This window comes from Arachis hypogaea, chromosome 20 (assembly GCF_003086295.3).
Source record: "Arachis hypogaea cultivar Tifrunner chromosome 20, arahy.Tifrunner.gnm2.J5K5, whole genome shotgun sequence".
NCBI classification, from domain to species: domain Eukaryota; kingdom Viridiplantae; phylum Streptophyta; class Magnoliopsida; order Fabales; family Fabaceae; genus Arachis; species Arachis hypogaea.
Genome location: NC_092055.1, coordinates 16,262,844 through 16,276,767, shown reverse-complemented (window position 1 = coordinate 16,276,767; position 13,924 = coordinate 16,262,844). Strand labels below are relative to the sequence as shown.

General features: G+C 31.7%; 1 protein-coding gene across 1 annotated transcript; it reads right to left on the bottom strand.

The window, feature by feature from the left end:
* Positions 1 to 1,721: 1,721 nt before the first annotated feature.
* On the bottom strand, positions 1,722 to 7,871 carry LOC112782904 (ALBINO3-like protein 1, chloroplastic). The gene is made up of 11 exons (XM_025825569.3): positions 7,275 to 7,871; positions 6,231 to 6,341; positions 6,019 to 6,093; positions 5,660 to 5,720; positions 5,304 to 5,377; positions 5,073 to 5,177; positions 3,969 to 4,076; positions 3,528 to 3,631; positions 3,232 to 3,438; positions 2,829 to 3,156; positions 1,722 to 2,296 (listed from the first exon to the last, which is right to left on the bottom strand). Exons 1-11 carry the CDS (start codon positions 7,629 to 7,631, stop codon positions 2,213 to 2,215), a joined length of 1,614 nt encoding a protein of 537 aa, XP_025681354.1. The 5' UTR covers positions 7,632 to 7,871; the 3' UTR covers positions 1,722 to 2,212.
* Positions 7,872 to 13,924: the final 6,053 nt, after the last annotated feature.

The window sequence follows — 13,924 nt, the reverse complement described above, 5'->3', positions numbered from 1 at the left end:
TATCTTTATTAGAGTTCTTTTCAACAAAATATTTGTGTTTCGTAGAATATTACAAATACACCGGATGAGAAAACCCTAATCCAGATACACGTAAAACGTAGTAATAGCAAAATGCAATGAAGGTGTTGATTTCCGAATTCTACATGTAAGGCTGTTACGTATTGTAGGAACCTGACGTTATTGAAGTATGCATTTTAATGACTTAATCAGATGTTTTTTTTTTTTTTTTTTTTGCAAAATGAAACTAAATGAAACATGAAGATAAGGTAGTTTAATCTTTAAATATTAAAGATACGGGTCAACCGAAGTTGCAGTGATAATAAATCTTCAACACACTAACCAAAATTTGGCGCACACGCAACGTTACCGTACTGAAATGGCATGTGCACAACACACATCACACATAGAGGTGAGAAAGACATGCTTCACTAGCACTTTTTTACTATTATTATTATTTTATTTTATTTTATTTTCTTAGGTATATATTTGTGAAGAATATAAAAATAGTTTTTTTTTAAATAATTTTTGAATAATAATAAATAACAAACTTGAAGTTCTATGAAAAGCTTTGTTAACAAAACATTTATTAAAAAAAATAATTGAAAAATAATACTATATAATTAATAAAATTTATTATTTTTGGCCAATTTTTATCCAACTCTAAATACAAAAAACTAAATTCTAAACGCTAAATTTTAAATCCTAAATTCTAATAGTATAAAAATAAAATATTAGTCCTAATGTGTTGACTAATATTAACAAAATTATTGACCCCAAACATTTCTCTTAACTGAATTCAACACACATTAATCTACCAAAATCATAAGTTTGCAAAAGCACGAAAAGCTCATTCTTGTGAAGTATGTTCTAAACTTTTATCACATAACTCAACTTTTTCTATATATTTTTGACAAATTTAATACATATTCTAAGAAGAATTATAACCAATAATTATGAAATTGTTCATACATAATTTTTAACTTATTATAAATAAACTAACCATACTAGATGTATGTCAAAATCAGTCACTAATATAGAATATATATTAAAATATATAAATACATTGTAGTTGATTTTAGTGTACAAATAGTATTTTTGTAAATCAAATTTGAGTTAATGTATAAGTTGGGTCGGCTAAAAGGAACCTAGGCGAAAAGGTAGAAGAAGCATCCAATGAGGAAAAATTGCGTCAACAAACAAAACATGGCATACGAAAAGGGAGAGTTTCCGGGGCATATATGATAACTTGTTACCAAGAACACCAAGACTTGGCAAACCGGACAAGAATTGCATTTGCAGCTACTTCAAAACTATCTTGATTCTTAAATCTTTATTTTTCTAAAGCTAGCGTCACTTGAAAGTTGGAAGATCGAAACACTTACATTAAACCAGAAAGTTTTAAGCTAACAAAATTTGTACTGGTCATTGGTCAATGCATGGAACATAAAATTGACTCAAAATTAACGCTTGGCAATTTTAAAGCATGATTGTCCAATATTTCTCAACTCATCGGATCAAGGACAAATTCGTCGTATACACAATACAAGATTCGAATACACAACACTTTTTCCGCTCTAAATTCTGGCACAAATTCTGGCCACGTATGTATAGGATAAATCATATCGTCACTAATACACCAATTCCCATTGGTGTCTATAAATATATGCTGAAGCCCATTTTTTGGTGCTCAGTAATTGATAGTTGAATTTTAATATCTAAACTTTCGACACCTGAAATGGATTTGCATATCATTGCTTTGGTTTTGAGCTATGAACTTCATCTTCATATCATATACAAACTTCGACGTTATTTGAAATTTTGAATTGAACATAACTATTTTCTAGACCAAAAAGAAATAAAATAAAACAGAACCACCAATGTTATATCCCCTCCAACCTTTTGCTATTCTCTTATTGGAATTCACAATCCTTATTTATTAAGAAAAAAAAAAAAGACCTAAAATATAATACAAATGAAAATACAATCTGCCAATTCACTGATTCAGTTTCAGCCATCAAACTTCAACCACCTCCACACAGCAACTGTAGAAACCTCGAATCTTGTTGAATCCAAAACTTCTGTGATAATATTCGATGTTAACCAGAGACATCTCATATTGCAACTTGCAAGAATGGTTGCATTTAAGTGTATAATTCTAGATGGCATTGGGACCAATCAATTTCCCAGCAGCTGAACTTCTACGGTTCTAATTTCAATCCTTCGCCAGGTGATCCGATTCTTCTTCAGGATGTTGCTTCTTGGTGGTAGCTGTAGTTGTGAATGCTTCCCTTGGTTCCTGTAAAAACATGAATTAGACACGAGTACACGATGGCGTGTTATGAAATAATTATCTAAATCTTGATGATAATGGAAATTTTCCTCTCTGTACCAATGAAGAAATGCGAAGAGAAAATGAAAGAAAACTTGGTTAGCAATTAATTAACAACAGTAATGCATGACTACCAGAAAAATTTAGTACACTACAATTTCTTAAGCTGGTTCATGTATTGCTAAATTTAACAATTCACGTCAGAAGCATGAAAGCATTCAAAACAAAGCACTATAAGAAGGTTCACCAAAGAACAAAATTTTGCAAAAGGAAACATATCAGTATAAATATTTTCTCCAGAACAAATTTTATGATTAGCCAAATAGAAAAAGGTAGGATACACAATCCATTTACGTTGACATGAAAAGGTAAGCAGAGATGATTACCAAAAGCATTCCTCATTCTTTTGGCAATAAAAAATTAAATTCAAGATGCACTTTTTTACATGTCCTTAACTAACAAATGTTAAGAAAAATACCATCTATATATGCTACAATACCTCATCACTTTTCTCATTTACTCCATTGTTGAAAGGAGAACCTTCATTACTTTCCCTCTGAGGTGTATATGTGGAATTCTGATTTTCTTCCAAGTCTTTGCTTAGTGGATTACCATTTACAGTGACTTGAGATGTGGATGGATCAGCATCAGCGTTAACATGCTGAGAATTTTCAACATTATCACCCCCATCTTGATTTCCCTTTTCAACTGTTATCTCATTAGTCTCGTATACTTTAGTTGCTTTAGATGCTGCTTCAGTGGCTTTCCCTTTTTCTTCTTCTCTTTGTTGTCTTCTCCTTGCCTCTTGCTCTTTTAGTTGCCTAAATCTGCAACAAAAAGTCCGGGACAAAATGAAAATAAAATAACAGCACTATTAAGCGCTGGTGGCCACTTATACCGACCTTTCACCAGGTTGTGGCCCCCCTGATGTTGATTTCTCATCTTGTCTAGCTTCTGTTTTCGTGGAATTTACTTTAGGTACCGACTTCGGAATCTTCATTTGGTCATCCTTCATAATATCATCTTGAATTTGAACTACAGGATTTTTTGCACCCCCTAATTTTTGAAGCCATACTTGTTGAGCAGTGCTCAATATATTATTTGTTAACCTGCAGATAGCATAATAAGTAAATACGGATAGACAGGATACATGGTTATATAAATATAAGACAAACAATAAGCTTCTAATTAAGCTCACCAATAAAGGCTTAGTCCAGAAGGAACTGAAAGAGCAAAATAACCAATCATTAATGGAAGGAGCTTGGTGATGGCTTGAGAACTCTTCATGTTGGGATCATTAGGCTGAAAGTTGACATGGAAAATGTTGAGCAACTCAGCTAATAAGATATACCCAGATGCATTTTCATGTGCAGACACAGAAAGTAAACTAATATGAACATTTTTCTCTTAATCTTGTATGAAAAAGTAAAGGAGAGTGAGTCGGTTACATGTGATTAAGCTAATAAGGTAAAATTCAGTTAGAAAGGCTGGCTATGGATGCAGAAGAAAAAATGTTAAGTATTTAAGTTAAAGATATAACTTAGCCATGGCTCAACACTTGTAAAATAAGGTTCAAGGGAAATATTGAGAAAGGGAACCGACATGTATATAATTTAGTTGTGCATATAACAAGACTGACCTGTGATGACTGCATTATTTGGACAGAGATGTACTGACTGACTACGAGCAACACGGGCAAGACAAGGTAAGCCAATGTGTCTGACCATCCAAGGGGAGGGTGACCATCCTGAAATTAAATGATTAAAGCAAAAGAAGTTAAAAATTAAATTAAATTATTTGCCAAATCACATATAAATTGAAATGGAAGCAGCAAGAACAAAAAATGATATTGCAAAGAACTTTTTGCAATAACTTTAGCATAGGTTAAAAATAATTCTGAAGAACTGCACTTAAGAAAAATGATGCAACAATTTAACATTCATTGATTCATTGAAGAAACGAGAGAGGAAAGAGTGATGCACCATAAATACATGAATCATAAACAAAGAATTATCATGCCTTTTCGACTTTTCCTACACTCAGAGGCAAACACTCCCTTGCCCCATTTCTTTCTTATGAGACCACAGCTTATTAGATCACAAATATATTAACTAGCTAACTAATCTAATTTGGTCTATAGGATCCACAGATGGTGCACCCCCAACAGTGGAGGGTTCCTTCTAATATGTGTAACTCTCAATCAGCAAAAAGGAAACTCTTGTATGAGGGTGTAAAAAATTATAATAGAAAATGGAAATTCTCCTATAAGGTAACTATTTAAATTGGAAAAATACAATAGAAGAGCTTTCTTATTTAGCAGAATAAGCATTGCCAACAAGGGAAACATTGTAAAGAATGCCTAAAACAAAGCACGAGAATTCAATATGGTCGTATTTCAAGCCAAGTTGTTAAAAATAAAATCGGAACTCTAAACCTTATTCCATTTTCCTCCTAACATACAAAAACATTAGTTTACTCACACTACGCCAATAAAATGTGTCCACACTCACAAAGGAATTCAAAAACTTCACACAGATTCTCAAAAGACCATGAAACATTGAAACTGGTCAACTAAAAAAATAAAGAAATATACTTCTTATTAGTGATACAAATGACGGGACAATTCACAATTTGGAAAGAAGACCAATGCCCTAGACAAAAAAAAAAATATGGTACTTGCAATGCCACAAAAGTAGTGTTCTCAATATGTAGTTTTACTTTCTATTTTCCAAAAGATACTCACCACAAATGGAAAAAGCCAAGAGATACCACTTCCATTTTGACGAGCAGCAACCGTTGTTGGACCAGCAAGAGAAGGTATCCAGAAGAAACCTTCTGTAAGGAGTCCCTTTGTAATTATTTTTCAAATTAAAAGAAAAGGCAGCATTAACCATCAAAGGTAGATTCATATGACCAAAAAATCACATCAATGGATAGACTATCAGATACCAAATCAGCAGAATACACAAGATACCTCATCTGCCACATTTGAAAGGGCTCGATATAGGCCAATCCAGACTGGTATTGTTGCAAGTGTAGGCAAGCATCCTATGGAGAAGAGAAAAGACAGATTGACAAAAATATTACTAGGTAAAAAATTTAGATAGAACATTAATGCATTATACTGGATTAATTGATGCCTGCATACCCAATTAAGCCAAAACAATAGACTAAAATGCTTGATCAAATAGTTCCATATATCTTTTAATCATATAAAAAAAAGAGAATAAACTGAACTTGTGATATGAAAGCTTTGGATGGCTCCATCCAGGAAACCAAGGACCATATTTATAAAAAATTTTGCAATATAGTCTTTAATTCCATAAATACCTGCTAGAGGATTAATGCCGGCCAATTTATACAACCGAGCAGTTTCAAGTTGAATTCTCTCCTGTAACAAAACAATGCATAAAACTTGATATTTGAATTACACTCCTATCAGTCAAAGATAACAGTGAGAAAATATAGACATAAGCATGGGCAATTTAGAATGGAATTTTGTCAGCAATGATAAAAGCTCATTCAATTCTCCAGTAGCACAGGGGAAAAGAAATAATGCTATTCATGGCTATAGCTGCCCAGCAATATATCAAAAGTTATCCGAAGAGTTATCCAGTATATTCCCATAGTAGCTTTATTATGTTCATAATCCAAACACGTATATTACTTATGGAAGCTATAAAAGATACCTGATCACCAGCATAACGTTGCTGGATAGCTTTTATTTGAGGTTGCAGTGATCGCATAGCCATGGCAGATTCTACCTGTGAACATTTATTAAGAATGCTATTTGTAATGAACATTTTTAACGTCAATAGCAAAGAGCCAATGACAATCAGTTCAGTATGTTGTCAATTCATCAACACTAGCGAATTTGAAGCACATTTCAACAGGAACAAACCTGTTTCTTTGTCAACGGAAAGGTGGCGGCTTTTACGAGAACTGTGAGCAGTATAATTGCAAAACCATAAGCATATGGCGCATGCAAAGTAGAAAGTCCATCTTTGAGTACCTACCGAAAAATTGAAAAAACACTTCTCTCATAATAATTGCAATGTGTATGATGGCAGTAGTATAACCATATGTAGTTATACAACTACAATTGTTGATCAAAGTAGTTATCTACTTAAAATTTCATATATGTAACTAAGTTATTTCATAACTTCAGAGTTCAAACAATAAAAAAAGGAAGTTTGACAAAACAACTATCAGTTGACTGTTAAGTAGTCTACAGACTCATGTACAAAGGTGTCATTCATTACTAGCAGAAGTAAGATATTGTTCTGTTGACCCAATTTCGATCTCCAATATGAGTGGAATATATTATTTCATTGACCTGACCACTATCAGCATCATCATCTCTTGACTTTAAATTTGTCTAATCGACTCCATGACAACTTGGCCAACTATAGGAAATTGCACAGCTAGAATCACAGCAACAATGGAAATAATGATATTTAGCACTTGGAATCCTATTCTTTTGTGAGTTGTGTTGTCATCTTCAACAGCAAACACCATGAATCCAACCAACCACTATAACTAGTGCATTGCACCGCCTTTAGCTTCGCTTTCACCATGCATTAACCTTAAACTGCAACTACTTTTAAGCATGGTTTGGTTTCTTTTTTTCACTTTTCAGATTTGTTAATTTTATTCGTCTTAGTCTTATATTTTTTTTTTTTCAATTATCATTTCATGTTTCCACTATCTTCTTCAGTGCAGTACAAAATAGACATGGAATTAAAACAGGAAATAAAACCAACAAGCCCTTAATTCGCCATTCTAATTCACACTAGCATGCTCAAAACGCTCCAAACACTGAATTCACATATTCCAAATTCAAATTCAAATCATGCCATCCAAATTCCACACGCTAAACAAATAAAAATTCATTAGAATAGAAAGAGCTGGAAGTTAGGATAAAAAATAACAAGAAGAACAATACCTTGAGCACAGTTTCCATGTAATTGGTGATCCCCGAGAGCCAATCGTTGTTCTGTTTGGCGGTGGTTGTCGCCGTCGCCGCTGTGTCGGAATTCGAGACGGCGGCATCCGCAATCGTGTAGAGGAACCCTTCCGCCCTATCGAACAGCTCCCTTAACACCTCTCCGGCGGCGTCGGGCTCCGGCAAGAACCCGGGTTTGAACCCGAACCGGGCCACCGAAAGCGACCCGCGGAGGAAGCTCCTGGTCGAAGCGGGAATAGCGTAGGAGTGAGACCGGTTCAGCAGAGGGAACCCAGTCCGGTTCCCGAACGGAGTAGAAGCTATGTTGGGCGGCGCACAAGGTAAGAGAGAAGCCATTTAATTTGGGCTCTGAAACGAGCCGGTTCAAGAAAGAAGAACGAAGAAGAGAAACCCTAGCTAGCAGTAGCAACACAAACCAGTTCGGTTGAACCGCGGGGTGTGGCTGTTTTTGTTTAATAGGGTGAGGAGGAGAGAGCAGAGGGTAGACGAAGGAAAGTGGAGCAATGGAAATGGAGTGAGTGGCGTTGTGAATCTTATGATATTGTTGGAGGGCAAAAACAAAAGTTGGGTGTTGGTGAAACGTGTTGTTAATTGTAAATAGGTTTTTGGTAATAAAAAATTCTTTTTTTAGTTGAATTTAATTTTAATGTCCTATCAATATAGACTAGTTTTACTTTTATAAGTTTATCTAATTACATAATAATAAAAATAACTATTTTTTATATTGACTCATAAATAATTATTCAAAAAACAAATATAATTATACGATTATGTACAATTATTTATATTATTAATATATTAAAATTAAACTCTTTTTAGTTTTGCTTCTTATTTTTTTTAGTTAGTTGTTTATTTAAATAGTGTACTGATAGTTACACATGGTGAAAAGAAAAGCTGGCTGAAAAAATGAACATTGTACATTTTACAATAGAAAAAGAAAATAAAAAAAGATAAAGTTTGATTTGATAAAAAATTTTAAAAAGTGTTTATTTTTTTATTTTATGTTTGGTAAATCAAAAAAATTATATATTTGTACTTGCAGTATTTAAAAAATATAGTACTTTTGAAAGTATTTAAAGTAAAATTTTTCAAAGATAATTTGTATTCATTGAAATTAAAAAGTTTATTATAATACATTAATTTATTTCCAAATTTAATTATTTCATTAAAGTCATTTTTAATTTAATTTACCAAATATGAACACGATACCAAGGCAAACCCATGAGAATACCCCTCTCTTTTTTTTTTTTTTCAGCAAAAAATAGACACTATGTAACTTTATTGCACTAGAAAAAAGATACTAAAAAATATACTATGGAACCCCCTTTGCAGTCGATTATATCTGGTAAAGGATTTATATTTGTTCTAGGTTTTTAGGAAAAATGGAACAATTCTATTCAGTAGGAACAAAAAGAAGTGGATCTATTTTATTCTATATCCGATAAATAACAATACACAATGGTATGCACTTTTTTAATTTTGATATGAGAGTAGGAAAGTGTATAGTACGTTATTGGAGTGTAAGGAGATTGACCGCTTTATGATGACTGCACTAAAGAAATCGAACGGTCTGAGTTGAAGAACAATAATCAGACAGTCCAATTACATAAATTAGTAGGTATACAAACTTGGCTGTCTAATTTGCGTAACAAATGCCACGTATCGTGCATGCAGCGCATCCCGGCCTCTTGATCTACACCTCTCCTTTTCACTTTGGAAATTCTCTCTCTCACTCTCATTCTCTCTTCTCATACATTCGAAAACTCACCCACAACTCTAATTTTCTCTTCTCATACATTCCAGAACTCACCCACAACTATAATTTTCTCTTCTCTTCTTCCATCGTTTATCAAATTTAACGGAAGAAGAACAATCAGCCACTACCAAAATATGAATAATGCTTAGGAGATTCAATATAAAAGAAGTTAATCATCTAAAGTGTTACATTCTTAATTATCTTATTTATCCTAATTATATAAGTTTTCACTATCAAATATTTTGATTTAATGAAAATAATAGTGATAATATTAGAGACTAATAGCAATATTATAGTAATAATTATTAAGATTATAGGTTATATAATATTATTATTAATTTTTAGAAATAGTTAGTAAAATAAAATAAATTTAGAAGATTTTTAAATAATTGTTGAGTTAATTGTTATTATAAATGTATTATTTAAATATTTAATTAAGGATTAACTACTTGTTGTTGTGTATTATTAGTTAGATATTTAATTAATATGCTTTATTATTGTATTGTAGTGAAAGTTTTGAAATTTTTTGCATATAATAATTAACCATTATTCTTCATTCTTAGTTAATTAAGTAATTAAGGTATATTATTATTATTATTATTATAGTGGCATAAAAATCGAAACTGAATAAATAATAATAATAATAATAATAATAATAATAATAATAATAATAATAATAATAATAATTGAATTTAGTGTAATTTAAGTAATGAATTATGTTAGTAACACTAAATTTTGGTTATGAATTTAATAAATTATTTATGATTATTAATAAATTTGGTGTTGTAAAATCTATATATGTATAATAAGTCCTCTAAAGTTTGAATTTCACTTTAGAGAGTAAAGTGTGATCTTCTACCCTTGAATAGTTTCTCTTTCATATTTATTCTTGGTCCCACCTATGAAATCAATGGTGAGAGATCACACTTTACTCTCTAAAGTGAAATTCAAACTTTAGAGGATCCAAATCCGTTAGAAGTGTTTAATACCTTTTAAAATTATTCTTGTTATATAAATAGAAAATAATGAATAATAATTATTATAAAATAAATAGATTTTAGACATTAGAAAATATATTTTTAATGTATCTAATAATGATAATTAAATTTATATTTTAGATTCATTTAAGTTTTATTAATTATTGTTAGAAACTAATAAATATAAATGTGAGATTTTTGTAAAATAGATTTAGTATATTTCGAGTAGTTAATTATATAATTGTTAATATAATTATATTATACTAGTTATGTGACAATGAAAATCAGATATTGTTAAATTTTATTTATTAATTAATTATGGTTATCTTTGTTTAATGTGATACATGGCTACGTTTTGTAGGGTTCTCGGATGTTGACATGTAATCACTTAATGTCGCCGGATCCATACAATCCAATTGTAGAGGGACATTTACGAGAGACTGATTTTTATCACGTTTTCTAGATTGGAGTAATCCAATGTCAGTCGGTAATGGTTAATGCTCTGATCGAGAGATGGCACCCTAAGACTCACATTTCATTTTTCGGTTGGTGAGTGTGTTGTGACATTGGAAGATGTGGCGATAATTTTAGGTCTTCTGACAAATGGTCATCCAGTTACAGGACCGACCATGGGTAGTGATAAGGCCTTAGAGGCCGAATGCTTGCACCAGTTTGGGGTTGCACCTAAAAAGACAGATTGTAGAGGAAGCTTTATAAAGTTGACGTGGTTTCAAGGACTAAAAAGATCATTTAGTCTTGACTGATGATATTTACATTCAGAGATACGTAAAGTGCCACATAATGTTATTATTTGGGACAATTCTGTTTGGAGAAAAGTCTGGAGCAACAGTGCATTGGAAATTTTTGCCATTGTTCCGTAACTTTCCTGGGATCATAGAATTTAGTTGGGATCGACATGTCTAGCGCACTTATATAGAGCATTGTGTAGAGCATCTCATGTCAACTGCAAGGAGATCGATGGTCCACTGACACTTTTACTTACCTTGGCTTGGATCTGTCTACCATTTCTTGCACCGATTCTCAGCAATCCCCAACTCTTTCCAATTGCAAACAGGTAAAATTAATTACTATCTGCTTTGAAAAAGTGTAGCACATTGTATTTTAGTTTTTACGATAAAAGTTAATTAACGGATTGTGTAATGTCAAGTGGCGTAACTGGGAGCATGCTGACCGGCCTTACAGATTTCATTTTCTTACTCATTTTAAGAGGTCGTTGGATGATCTACAAGAAGGACATATATGTTATAATAAATATATGTTTTTGTTTAACCGTATTATTATTTGGTGTGTAATCCTCTTTTACTTTCAATGTATCCAGTTTGTTTGGGAGGCTTAAGTAGTTGATCGTATTGTGTAACGTTCCTTCTAGCAAAATACCTTGCTTAAGTCATGGTATTTCCACTAGCAAGAACATTACATGATCTTTCCCAATATTAACTACTTAATTATTGGAACTTTATATCAATATCGCGTTCCAGTTTTGTGAAAATGCTAGAAAATTTTGTTCAAATAAAATCTTTCATCAAAGATCTTCAAACAATAATAGCCACATAATTATTAATAATAGTAAATGTTATTCAAGTAATTTCAAATAAAACTCAAATACAATACCTATCCCTCTGAAAAAATAAAATCTTAAGCGACAAGCACGAGGGGACTCTATGAAAGCACTTACCCCATAAACAAACTCCACTATTCGTCCACAGATCCATATTGAGTCTTCAAAACCTGTGTCATTGAAAGGGTAAAAGATTATCGGGTGAGAACTAACCACTCGTTCTCAGTAGAGGACGAGAATACCATAAAAGTGGTTATCCTAATTACCTTTAAAATTCTTCAAGTTCTAATTTAAACAATTTAGTTATTGTCCTTCAAATTATATTATTTGATTAATTTTCAGTTACATTAATCAATCCTCAGTTATATCAGTCCTCTATTACTTCAGTTAACAGTCACATTTATAAACTAACAAACATAGGTAAGGTTAAATACAAATGTACAAACAATTCACGCAAATCAAATAGCAAGGAATTTCACAGATAACCTAACACAGCAATAGAAAGCACACCCAAGCAATTCATACAAATGCATATGATGAATGTCTATTCCTATACAGGCTATGAGCTCACGTGTCAGTTCGTTGCCCATTACCCGACAGTGGTCCTGAGATAGGCGTTACGTATCGCCGTCCCTACCTCAGCCAACATCCCCTCCATGAACGTTACGTATTGCCGTCCTCATAGGGAACCTTCCTTCGGGTCTCAAGTGGGCGTTAAGTATCACTGCCCCCACTGAGCTTCATCATTCAGGCAGGGACGGATCCAAAAATATTATTATGGGAGGGGGGGGCAATAACGTATATAATATTAAAAAATTATGCAAAAAATTATATAATGTAAGATGTATTACAAAAATATACTTGTGTGTAATTTTTACTAACGAAGTAGTCGATTCTTCATATCATAAAATTCATCGATAATAGAATCTGTGTCAAATCAACAATTTTCTTTTCAATATAATTAAAAGACAATTAGCAATAAATTCATCTTTCATTTTGTTTCTGAGTCATTATTCACAATATTCATAGCTGAAAAGATCATTCAGTTGTAGCAGTTAAAACAAAGAGAATTAATACCAAATGAATCAAGAAAGACAATCACAAGAAGAAAAAGAATTCACTTTATGGATTTTAAAAATTTTTATTTAATTAAAAAATATTAGTAATAATATCTTTTTCAGATTTTTTTAACATTATTAATTACTTTTTAGATATTAGAAATCATTAATATTTAGGTTGGACTAAACTTTTATTTATAATAGACTAAATATTAAATAAATTTTTTAAAAAATTAAATCATACTTAATAATTTATTACTATTAATTTTTTTTAGAAAAAGCTAGGGGGTCGAGGCCTCCACTTGCACCCCTTATGTCCATTCCTGCCTTCAGGTCTCAAGTGGACGTTGAGTATCATCTTCTCTACTGAGCCTCATGCACAATATCTCAAGTAAACAGTAAGCATTATGTTTTGTCTTTCTCACAAAATTGTGCTAAAAATCAAATTATTTAAATTCAAATCATTCAATCTTTTTCAGTCTTTTCCTCAATCTTTATTCCTCAAACCTCAATCCTTAATTTCTTAAACCTTTAAACCTTATTTCTTAATTCCTTAAGCTTTAATCCTTAAACTTTAAACCTTAGACCTTACTTTATTAAACCTTAATTACCTCTTTCTCATTCAAACTCGATTTAATCGCTTTACCCTCAAACATTCAAATGACCTTAAATTATTATTTTAATCTCGTTCTTTTATTAAAAGATCATTACATCCTTACTGATGTTTAACCTTAATACCCTAACCTCTTTGACCGAAACCTATATCCTTCTTTAATACCTCATCTCCTTTTCTTTTTCCTTTTAATTCTTACTATTTTTCCTTAAACTTTTCCTTATTTTTATAAAATTTTAGACATACCCTCCCCTAGAAATAGGATTTTACTAATCTTTTTTTAAACAATTACCAACAACAATAGTTTTTTCAAAAATCATCATATTTCAATTTAACCAATAATTCCAAATCAATTACCGTTCCTAGCCATAACTCAACAAATTCTCAATACAACCAGCTAAAAATAAGAATTTTTAGCATTCTCAAACAATCAGAAAATCAAACACATATTCATCAAATTCAGTCATTTTCACAATTCCAAACCCAACTTAAACTCATCATTCAATCATTCTAGACAATCATAAATTATTTTCAATTATTTGATAAATTTATTGGCACTCGTAATCCAAAGTCTTTAGTTTGAAAACGAATTCCCTACTTCAAGGAATCAAGCCTGCAGTGATTCTAATATAATAAACCCTCTTTT

Coding starts and splice junctions, on each gene's coding strand:
- LOC112782904 (XM_025825569.3), bottom strand. CDS start 7,631: ATGGCTTCTCTCTTACCTTGTGCGCCGCCCAACATAGCTTCTACTCCG. Junction 5,721..6,018: donor AACGTTATGCTGGTGATCAG/GTATCTTTTATA, acceptor GTTTTGTTACAG/GAGAGAATTCAACTTGAAAC. Junction 5,178..5,303: donor TTTCAAATGTGGCAGATGAG/GTATCTTGTGTA, acceptor ATAATTACAAAG/GGACTCCTTACAGAAGGTTT.